The sequence below is a fragment of the Tyto alba genome, unplaced genomic scaffold (assembly GCF_018691265.1).
Source record: "Tyto alba isolate M040663 unplaced genomic scaffold, T.alba_DEE_v4.0 Super-Scaffold_18, whole genome shotgun sequence".
In the NCBI taxonomy this organism is placed as follows: domain Eukaryota; kingdom Metazoa; phylum Chordata; class Aves; order Strigiformes; family Tytonidae; genus Tyto; species Tyto alba.
Genome location: NW_024881280.1, coordinates 22,140,604 through 22,152,928, shown reverse-complemented (window position 1 = coordinate 22,152,928; position 12,325 = coordinate 22,140,604). Strand labels below are relative to the sequence as shown.

The 12,325-nt window shown below is 35.7% G+C and overlaps 1 protein-coding gene across 2 annotated transcripts in view; it reads right to left on the bottom strand.

Annotated features, from left to right (window-relative positions):
- The window catches only part of MIPOL1 (mirror-image polydactyly 1), a 192,089-nt gene that overhangs the window by 132,330 nt on the left and 47,434 nt on the right, over window positions 1-12,325 (bottom strand). For both annotated transcript variants that reach the window (XM_042790920.1, XM_033008656.2), the window contains exons 5-6: window positions 9,715-9,850; window positions 8,648-8,753 (exon numbers count right to left, since the gene is read on the bottom strand). In XM_042790920.1, the coding sequence (XP_042646854.1) occupies window positions 8,648-8,753; window positions 9,715-9,850 (242 nt within the window). The remainder of the gene's footprint in view (window positions 1-8,647; window positions 8,754-9,714; window positions 9,851-12,325) is intronic.

Below are 12,325 nucleotides of genomic sequence, written 5' to 3'. Positions count from 1 at the left end.
CCACAGAGATCACACAATTCTTCCAATAAGCCACTGAAATACATACACCTTTGGGTTGTAAAGCAGCAGCAAATCAAAACATTTTGTGCCATATTTCAGAAAGTATGTGAAGTATAAGGTGTCCAATGAAAAATCTATGAGAGAGAGTGACATAAGAATCCTCCATATTAAAAAGAGTAAAGAATATCCAGATTATCATCCCTATGCTTCTTAAAAATGCCAGGAAAAAATTAATTGAGAGTAACAAGTCAGGTTCCTAAATCCCATTCAAGATATGGCATATCCAGCAGACTATTAGCCCCATACTGGCACGCTGACTTGATTCCTGATCCAATGAAAAAAGTGATCCAGCTACTTAGTCACTAACTGCTCTGGTCGACACCATGAGGTTTTTCTTGGAGACCTTCCAATGGTGCACCAACCAACCCTATCCTGTTTATCTTGAGGCCTGACCAACAAGAAACACAAATTCTTACAGAACTCATGTTTCAAGCAAGAAAATGACACACAAAAATGAAGTATGAATAGTCAAGTATTAAGCTAAAATGAATTGTGTCATTTATTGATTCATATACATATAATGACATTCAAGAGTTAAAATATTTAAATCCCACAGTGCTAAATTAAGAAAAAAGGATTATTTTCCAATGTTTGTAAATGTTGCAACATATACAAATATGACATTACTATTTAGTTGCAAAAACTTTATTTGCTTTGGAATAATTTAATAACATCTTTCTCCTTGTAACTAAAACCCCTGCATACTCTAAAAGAGCTCTTTATTTTAAAAGAATCATTATGCTAAACTCATCAATTCTAAAACATTTTTAGTTTTTAGTAAAGAAAACAATTGTAAACAGAGAGCTTTTGTAAGGTAGATAGCTATTACAAAGTTCACTTAGAAAATCAATATAGCATTTTAGCTGGAATTTGCTCATTAAACACCCACAGCTCTAATGCAAATTATGATGGAATGAATAAAGCAAATACATATGCTTCTTTCTTTTTATTAAATGTAAAATCTACTGTTAATTGCATCTGGTATGTCATATAAACTTTTCTCCTTAACTATTAAATGGAAGCTTTTACAAAAGTCATTAGAGATTCTCTTTCTTTGACTTGTATAAATTTCAATATTTGTTCAGTAAAGGTTCACAGCAGTTAAATTACATTAACAAATATTATTAGCTACTATGTAAGCCAACTAAGTAAAATACTTATATTGCAGGTAAAACAAATCAATGGGTGTTTACAATAATATTTGGATATGTCCATTTTTAAACAAGCTTATCAAATATCATGTAATTCTTAGTCAAATGAGAGAGACTCAAAGTAGATTTTTTCTTCCCAAATACTCAAATTTGTTTAGTAAGCTAATTGTTTTCTAATATGGGCAAAAGTAAATATGAAGAAGATGAACCATACCAAGTATGAGTTTACTGAGTCAAAGCAGAGTACATATTTTCTTAGTTGAACCTGATTCTTTCAGCAAACCTATCTTCTACCCTTTTTAAACTACCTTTAAAATACAGCAGTAGTGAGAAGGTGTGTTGGAAATCATTCTAGTTTAAACAGTGGTTCATGAGTTTCCAAACAACAGAACTTTGGGGGGAAGGGTGGGAAGCATGTTTCCCAGGAAAAAAGTCTGTTTGCTGATTTCCTAGAGGTCATCTGTGTAAATAAAAAAACTGAATAGGAGAGGCAAGAGAGACAAAATTGTTAGGACTTAAAACATCTATGGCAGCAGAAATCACTTCATGTTACCCATTAAAAAATGTAAAATCCAGAATATAGGCCAGACCTTACAAGGAATAGAAGAGATCATTAGCTACACCGCTATCTCAGAAGATACAGTAAATATTTTAACACTGTAACAAATGGCTTTCAGGATAAGTCAGTTTTACAGAAATACTAACAATATGTTGGACTTTGCAAGGCGTTTGACATTAACAGATGTGATGAAATACTGCTTTTGGCTTTGGACTATGTGAAAAAAAAAAGTGATTCAAGAAACAGTGCTATTAAAATTTTACTAATTGTTTCTGTAATAAGCACTAGTTGTAGTGATCAGTTACTTCCAAGAAGACGCGGTGAGAAGTTTTTCTGTTAATAACAGTGCATTGTTGTAGAAGGTCAGGGTTTTGCAGTTTAAGATTTAGTATTCAAGGTCAGTGGTTGCTGAACAATAAGAGATTTGGGATTTTCTTTGGCATTGATTCTGGTACACTCAAAGTAATTTCACTAGTTACTCGCACCATTACAACAGCAAGAAATGCAAATTGGATGATATGTTTTTATAAAAAATGGCTCTGAGCATCTTGAATATTGAACAATTGACCCAATAATGACTCAAAAAAATTTTGATGCATGATTCAACTTCTGTTTCATATAGGTATACAACTCTAACATAGGAGTGAAAGTTGAACTCATGAGAAAAACGAAGCAAAGAATATTTTCTGTTTTCTGCCTTTTGGAGATGTGTATTATTCTGAAGGAAAAGTAGAAACATGAAAGAACTTGCTTGGCCAAGTCATACTTAGAATTCAAGATTCCTGTAATTAGGTTCTTGTTTATCTTGCTCAGTTGCTTCCATGAAAAAACTGTCAGTTGAAATTTATCCTACAGAGAAGTTTTTAGGGATTTTTGATGTGTTTTCACTTTGGATTTCTGAGTAGCAGCTACACAAATGTGAGGAATTAGGAATTAGGGAGAAAAGGTGCAATGATTATCTGCCTTGTCATTTTCATAAGTCCTCCCATTTCTGTTCAGCATTGCTGGGTCTCTGTCTGTCTAACCCCAGGAGGACTTGGAAACTATCCTTGCCATTTCCAGATGGGCCACTATTATTAAATGTTATTTAACTATATGGATATATGCTCGTTCTCCTTACAGAAATACAAACAAGTATGTATTCGTAATCCAGCCCTTTTAGAAATCAAAATCCTCTGAGACTTCTTTCTACTAGATTTAATGACTGTGCTCACAATTCCTAAATAAGTAGTCAATCTTATCATAGCCAAATAAACAAAAAAAAAAAAGATTTACTGCATTGCTATGAGAGCCTTTAAAATGTGTCATTAATTGGTCTCTGTGCACACATGTTACAAAATGCAGATAATCCCTAGAAATGTTCAAAGCCTAAGGCTCCTACACAGATCTCATTCAGGTTAATGGCAAACTACCATGAGCTCCAGAACTGACTGTCAACTTAAAAATAGCACTGAAATGTTCTATTATGAAACAGACAACTTAAGTTCCTAGCTCTTTTTTTTTGAAAGCTACCATTTATTTACTTTCAGTTATGACCTATAACTGAAAAATAAAAGCAAAGTAGTGATAAGAAGATCATAGGAAAACTACTTAAGAGTTTTCACTGGTCTATACCAGGAATTATAGACTACAAGCCATTTACACCGAAATGTGACTTTATAGATAAAGCAATCTGAACAAACACTGATAGAACACAGTGACTTCTTTATTGCTTTGTGTTTGTTGTATGTATTTAGTGCATAGCATTCATCTGCTCCTACACTTCCAATGCTATAAACAGAATGTTCTTAATAAAAGGCTAAAGTTGCTTAGTGGCAGCTCTGCATAGGGTTTTCTTTGTGTACTCAGATCCCAATTCAATTAAAAAAAAAATAAAGTGGGAAAGAATAGGAGAGAGTATTATAGACAGACCCCAAGGCAGTTCTTGTGAAAGCCAATCCCTGTACAATACTTAAGCCTCTACTTCTAATACACTAAACACAGCTGACTTCAAATTCAACCATAATGCTGTTAAACTTTTTTTTTAGTGAATAATTACTGATGCCTAAATATTTACTTTAGGGGGGAAAATATAAATGTTGCATTAAAGTTTGCAAGTTATAATTTGACAGGTTAAAGAAAAGTTTTTGTAATACCCCAAGAAGTAGATTATTTGCAGACCTTTTTATTCCTGAATAAAACCTAATTCTTTATATTAATCTAGCACCGTAGTGGGGAAAAAAGAAGGGCCAGACTAATCGTAAAAATATGCAGAAAATACTGGCTGGCCTTTTACATACAAGCTCCATCCATAAATAGCTTAGTAATTTACATTCTAACCTATGCCAGCTCATCATATTGTACTTCAAAGAGCTTCACGCAACTTTTGGACAACCAACAATTCTGACAATCTGAAGGTAAAATTAATTGTTTCAAATTAAGCTGTTAAAAATTAAGCCAAATGTTCTCAGTCACAACACTCCCACCTTGGGGATTTTTTTCTGTCCTTTAGATGAACGGTCTACCTTCCCCTACAAAGGAATCAAATTCTACAGCTATTTTCAAAATTCTGTTATTTCCCAGGAAATATTTTGAAAAAATATTCAGGAAATAGTTTTGCATAATGAAGCATTAAGAGGACAAAAGCCCTAAGAACTACGTAGACTATATATACAAATGGATTATGCATAGAAAACTGAGTTAGGGAAGTATCTGCATTACCTACTTAAACTGTAAAATATCATTCATATTTAGGTTTATAAACACAAGGGTTGGGAACTATTGAATTCTTTTGGCTAAAGCCCAATATTGGCCTTATTTCAGTTTAATTGGAAGTGGATCTTGAATTCATCTTCTCCATGAGATATCAGGAACCTGGATTTCTGTTTGTACCAAAGGTTAATAAGAAATGTGTCTGCAAAAGTCAAACAGCATTAAATACCAAAAACTGATTATTATTCTGCAGGAGTTGTTCTGTCATTCATAATCTCTCCATGCTCCAACCTTCCACAGCTAATCTTTAATGGATGACATGCAAGAAAGAAAAATAACATCTAAAAAGGGACTCTAAAGTGAGCTTTGAAGAAATGGAAAATACTTTTCTTCTGTGCTGGAGGTTATTGCCACCCAAAGTTTATTACTGGCAAGATTACTTATTTCCTCTTACTTTATGAGATATTAAATCAAACTAACTCTACTCTAAGCTAATAGCCGCTTGGATATTTGTTTTTACTTTTGCTATTAAAACTATTGCATATTAATTCAGAAATTACTTTTTGAGTTACTTTAGGAAACTTCAAATAATGTCCACTTGCATTTCCATACCAAATTAAAGAATTCAAAAATATCAGAAATGTTAATTCTCAAAACTTTTGTAAAAACAGACCTGAAAAAAGGGACTTCATTGTAGATATATTGCCGTAGTTTCCAAGAGACTGAAAGCTGTATAACATACAACAGTATTAGAAGTACTGCTTTCCTCTTTTTATACACTGTATTTCCTATCATTACCCTGATCTTTCAAGGAGCATATGCAGAATGCTAATACAGTTTTCAGGCATTAAATGTGGTGTGCAACACCTAAGAGACCTAGCTGTGTTGGACTTCTTGCTGAGTTGACTCTGATTTTAAAAAGTATAAAATTTGAGTAATAGTACTATTAGATATTGACAAACACACACACATACACACCAGAATAGCCCTTGCTACAGAAAGATTTAAGAAATATTTTTTATTATATTTTCATTCAGAATTATTCTTAGTCCAAACACATAGCACTGTGGTAACAACAAAAATATTCCAAGAGTCGAGGCTCTGATGCCAACTATGGTATATCATGTTGCAATAATGGTGGGAGTTACTGTGAGAAGACCAGGGCTTTGATATTTTTTCTGGTCTAGAGAGGCTACCACTATGCTCTACAATCTTCACTTACACCCAACTAGCTCTTTCCTCTAAAATTTCTTTGATGTGTGCTCCTTCCCTTTTTCTCCTCCCACAGAGTGCACGTTCTTTTTTTTTTTTTTTTTAACATATGAAAGTTCTGCAGTCCCACATTTCTAATTTGTCTAGTCTTCATGCCCAGTTCACATGTGGTGTTCTTTTTTTTCCTTACATTATCCTAGTCTCAGTTCTTTTATGATTCCCTTGATTTTCCTGATGTTGCCTCCATCTCTGTTGTTCTTCTTTTCATGATGGGGAGTAAAACTAACGGTACCTTCTGACATTGGCTTATTATGAGAGGAAATCCAACGGAAGAGTAATGAAGAATAGCAGGAACTTGTGGCAACTAGGAACACCAGAAACAATAGCCTCTAATGCTTAAAAGCCTGCAACCAAAACTATGAATTCCATAATTTTCCTTAGCCATAGCTACCTGACACAGAGATAGGGATGCAAGGAAGTTCTAACATCCAGTCTCCAGGCTAGTAAAATTTAAAAATTAACACCTTGTGAAAATGTTAGTTACTGTACACAATATTAAACATTCTCTTCCATCATGTATATCTTCTGCCTTAACTCTACTTTTTATTATTTTCTCATGAAGCATTTCACAAATCTAGACTTTTTCTCTTCACTTCTTCCTCTGAACAAAGTAAAAATCATAAAGTGACAAGCTTTGGTTATTTGTTTCTGAAGACTGCTGTAGCTTCATTTTAAAATGGTCTTTGTCTTCAGCTTTTCTGTTCTTTCCACAGGACTTGTTTAGGTAAAACCCATCAATTAGAGGGTTATATTTTAAAACAGAATTGTAATATTCCTCAAAGTTGATAACATTTTTATGGTGTACCTTTCTGATGTTTTCTACAACATAATTTGTGGAGTCATTTGCTTATCATAAAGTCAGTACTAAGTAATAATAAAAATGCAAACACCCATATTTACAAGCTTCACTCTACCATGTGTTATACACTTCAGCAATTAAACATTAACTAGCAACATGAAATCACAGCACCATGTGTTCTCCTTTCCTCAAAGGACTTAATACAAGGGGAAAAACTTTTTCCTTAAACACACTGAGTCTTCTTTATTAGGTCCTGCTTGTCCATTAGAACTCTCCCCAAGACTTTTATGAGAGACACACAGACCTCCACAAATTCAGTTTGGTTCACATCATTCCAGATTTCAAAACATTTACCCAAACTTGCTAATGTTCTTTGAACTGTAAGACAGGAAGCAAAAAAAACCCCCATGAAATATTAACGATGCTTCCTTTTGGCAAACAACTTAAGTTGTAAGGAGCCTCTTGCACTCTCTCTCAGCATTTAAAGGATTATATACTTCCTGAACTTGTAACAGGAGAAAAAAGGGTATTTTTTTAAAGGTCATCCATATTGCCCATTGTAACTCTCATTAAAATTTGGTTTATTCTTCATTTAAAAAGGAATGACTATGTTAATTATTACATCCATATTCATGCCATATACTTAGGATATAATTAGAAAGTTTAAATAGTAGCGTAGGAAAAAAACAATTTATTAACAAATATTTCAACTGTGTCTATAAAAATGAAAGTAAACATGGGTTTTGACACACCTTTTGACACACATTTCTTTCTAGGTTTTAATGAGCAATGAACACCTGTATCTGAGAGAATATTTCTCCATTATAGGTACAGACATAAAACACTGTGCAAATATCCAGGAACAAACACAAAACTTGGGATTCAACCCAAACAATTTCTATTAGCTTTCAGCTGCTGGATATAACTATCATATACAGTGTGGATATTTTTCTTCTGCAAATAAATCAAGCAGTTTATGTAAAATGAAGTAAGAATAAAGTTATGCCTGTATTTAAATTTGTTTCCTAATATGTAGATTAGATCTGCCTTTCCCTTCCTCCACCACAGAAATCTAGGAACTCTCTCTTCTGTCTACAATATACACATAATTCTGTGTTCTCAGGAGTTTGACATTAAGTGGAAAGTCAGCCATATGTTTTTTCAGCTGGAGACTTTATTTTCTGCTCCATTTTCCAGAAGACAGTTACTCCTCCCTTTAGTAGCAATATTCTGAGGACATGTATTAGTACTATTAATACTACACGAAGTGTGTGTAGCCTATTAGGACACAATTTTACCTAGCTTACACTTATGAACAAACGATACAATAAATTTATAAAAGCACTCCCACTAATTTATTTGAAAGACTTGGAGAAGAACCTCAGAGTATTTGTCATCCACTGGGTACACGTACACACCGTCACTTTTCAATAATAAAAATAATCAGCTTCATTACTTTAGAAATTTCCAAAATCATACAATACAAACGGTCTCCATTCTTGTATGTCTACCCAAAGATCAGCAACATATATAAGCATGCATTCACTTTCAATTATAAACTTAAAAATCTTTAATTTTGGGAATTTGTATAAACTCCATACACTAGTGACATATTATCATCAAACAAAAAATCATTGTAACTATGAAAAGAACAGATTTTTTCAAGAAAAGCGCAAGTCTCTAGTTGAGGTGAATGTGTGACTATCTCCATAAACGGGGAGGGGGTAGTATTGCTCTGAAAGAGCTAAAACAATAAGTGGTATTTGAACTGCTGGTTGAAAGGTAGAGGCACTGGTAATCATTATTTCCCCTTGTTTGTTCAGGACCTTCCAACAAAACAAACAACCTTTTTGTGATTGGATTGACATGGTGTTAACAATGCATTTAATGCCCAAATCAGTATGAATACAGGTAAAGCTCCTACTAATACCAGTACCAGGATGTTAAAGCCACCTATTTTCTAAGCAACTCTAAACAGCCATACATAAAAAAAAAAAAAAGTCAAATCTTCCCTCCTTTAGCAAATAAAGCTTACATTCACTAGGCCACGTCATATAGCAACCGCGGGTACTGTTTGAGCCATACAGCCATCTGTTAAACGCTCGCCTACTGTACCTGCAATCTTTTCTGCAATCTTAGCTTCTGTAGCGCTCTCTTGCAGTTCTAAGTCCAGTTTTATTGTCTTCAGTTCCTTGTCCTTTTCAGATAGCTTATCTTGAAGCTGAATTGAACAAATGGACAGTAAGATTCTTATCTGGCTGAAGCGGTCAACCAGCTCTTTTAGCCATAACAAAATTTTAAATAATAGTTTCTTACCCCCAAATTACAAACACCAAGCAACACAACAGTTCAATTAATTAAAGGACAAATGTTAAAAATCTCTTTTTTATCATCTGCCCTGCCTTGCTCTGCAAGACAAGCAGCAACGTGTGTATCATTATTTTTACTTGGGATTCTCTTCAGATATCACCAGCTGTGGTCTTTCTAAGTAAGCTCAGAATAACATGGAATATAATGCAGGTGGTGTCTGAATGAGTAGTCTATTTCCAGCCAAGAGTACTGACATTATAGCCTGAAGAGACTGTGGTGTAAATGCACAATTTTTCATGTGCAACGCCAGAAAGAAAACTGGTATTCTTTCATATGTTAAGGCTTTTCTTTTAATGGGCAATTCACTAAATCTGTTCTTGGATAGGTATCTGAGTTTGCCATTGAATATTCAATGACACTTCATGGAAAGACTATAGACTTTTCTGTTGTTTAGGCACATGTAATCACTACAAACGTTAGAAGCAATGCAATGTGTGGGTAGGATGGAACTTTCTTCCTCTCAACAAAGAGAAGGTATCAGGGCACATTCATTATCTGGACCACATGTACAGAAGCATGACTTCCAGATTCTATTCATGGAATTCTGGCCTTCATTTTGGTCCTTCTTGGTTTTCATCCATGGTGCAAGAACCTATGTCACTCATCAAAATGGTCAAAGGGTAGGACAAGAGATTTTTTTAATTTCAGAGAAGCAGTTGCTAAGCAGATACTAAGAATCCAAAATAACAAGAAAGTTATTGATTGGTGCAGTAAAATAAATAACAAAACTAAATTAGGAACAGTTTAAAATGTATGTTTCGTAAGACAACCATAAAAGAGCAAATACTGTGATTTGAATATCTCAATTGTACCTTTTTATTTTTGGCCCTAAGAGTGTCCAATTCTTTTAAAAGGAATGCAGTTTCTCTTTTTCCACCTAAATCTGCAGCATCCTTCCATGAGGATATAAATTCAGGCAGCATTCTGTTAGTTTTTCTTCCTATGGTACTGTGTTTAGGAGGGGAAAAAAAAAAAAAAGAATTAAAAATAATGCAAAACCAGTTCCTCTTCAACCCCCTCCCCAAAGCAAAATGCACAGAATAAAATTATCAACCCTTGTTAACCATTACAAATGTATTAAGTAGCCAGTAAAACGGATATCTTTCCATCACTTCTTAAATCTGTAATTCTGAAAAAATATCCGTAAATCTGGAATAGTACATAAATATACTACAGTACTAAGGCATAAAACAGATGAATATAAATTGGCTATGAAGCCTATAAACAGAAAATGGTTAAGGGAAACAAATATTAAAAACCTGTGCTTAACACAGAGCAGCAAAGTAATAAAACATTTGGGGATCAAACTGATGGTCAGCTTAAAAGAAATCAAATTCTTTGGTAGGATGGATAATTCCACATGAAGTGAAATAATATCCAGTGGACAAGATCTAGGAGTTCATCTTGAAGAAATCTGTAAAGTGATGGTGTTATTCTAAATATTATAACTGACAACAGGAATTCCATACTGTATACCACTCACAAAGTTTTAAGATAACTTATTTAGACATAGGGAAATATAATACAAGATTCAAAGCCCATAAAAATTCTGTCTCAAGGTAAGAGTTTTATAAAAAGTCCTTGGCTCTCCATTGATACAGAGAACTTGGATCTCACTTGTAAAATGTCAGCAAAATCAGTAGATGAATGGACTAGAAGGGGGATTAGCAAATATTTTTACCATTTACTTCCCTTAGGTGTTTTCTGTTTATGGGCTTCATAGCCAATGAGTCTTAAGAAGTAGCCACAGAAAAGTTACACCTTCTGAACTCCTCTTTCTACTGTATATATTACTTTCATTATGTGTAATTGATATTCTAGAAAGAAAAGCTATCTGTTGTTCCAAAGAGTCATCCTCTTAGGTAGACAGTTGTCTGTACTCAGACATCCCTTTCTTCACCTGCTTCCACTGGATTTATTTTCTCCATGGTTAAGAAGGAAGTTAAGATCTGTACTCTGCAAGCAAACTACAGTGTAACCTAAAGCACATCCAACATAGACAGCAGGGAGATTTACCTCAAAAAAGTACTTAGGGTATTACACTATATATGGGGTGGAAGAATGCTTAAACTGCTTGTCTTCACTTTCAAGATACTTTAAAGCCTATTCCATCGTTGCTCTGTCCAGCAAATTTAATTTAGTACTGTTTCAGACTGCAAGTGATAGATGACTCTGGACACTATTGCCCTGACATTACAAAGCTCAATTTTTTTTGTTCATTTTCCATGCTCAGGAGATGCTTCCCATGAACAAGATTAAATATACCTCATCATCATCATCTGTCTATCCTTCAAATATTTTCTTCCCGATGTCTGAAAGAAAACTGACAAGTCACACTGATGGTGCACTAAGACCATCATCTACAATGCAAATCAACATTGAGTCAACATTTCCTGGGTCGTTCTATATCAAGATATTTTCTCATCTTATATTCTAATTGCAATCTATTTGGGTGTCTTGGGTTTGAGTGAGTGGTGGGGGTTTTTGGTAGCAGGGGAGGGGGCTATAGGGGTGGCCTCCTGTGGGAAGCTTCTTGAAGCTCCCCCAGCTCCAAGTCAGCTCCACCTCTGCTCAAAAACTGAGCCAATCAGCTGAGACTCTGTGATAACCTATTGAAGAAGGGATGTGGTGATGAGCAGTTGGACTTGTAAGGAGGAGTTGCAACAGCTGCGTGAACACCAAGGTCAGTGGAGGAATGGAGGAAGAAAGGAGGGGGGAGGTGTGCCAGAGCAGAGACCCCCCTGTATCCTGTGGTGACACAGCAGGGTGGCCCCCCCCTGCCACTCATGAAGATCTACGGTGGAGCAGACATTGATTTATGGCCTGTGTTTCGCATGGTTGATCAAGGTGCTGTGCCCAAAGAAGGCCGGGGTCTTGTGGGAAAAGGTAGACCCTGCTGTTGTAGCTCAGCACTGGGAGGACTGCAGCATGCGGGGGTGTCCCACGCCGGAGCAGCTCAGGAAGGGCTGCAGCCGTGGGAGGGACTTCAGTTGGAGAAACTTGGTGTCCCACGCCAGAGCAGTGTAAGGAAATGCTGCGGCCCATGGGAGGGACTCATGTCAGAGAAAGTTTGTGGAGGACTGTCTCCTGTGAGAGGGGGGTCACGGTGGAGCAGGGGGAAGAAGTTCCAGAAGCTCCCCCCACCAAAGATGGAAGAAGAGGCAGCACAGATTGCACCTCCCATTCCCTGCCCCCTGTGCTGCTGGGAGGAGGAGGTAGAGATATTGGGAGCAGAGCTGAGCCCCGGAAGAAGGGAGGGGTGGGGGGAAAGTGTTCTCAAGATGTGGCAATGATTCTCACTGTCCTATTCTGTTAAGTGTTGTTGTTAGTGTCTGTAATAAATCTATGTTCTTTTTTTTCTTCCCCTATCGAGTCTGCCTTTTGCTCGTGACCATAATGGGTGATCTGCCCCTCCTGGTCCTA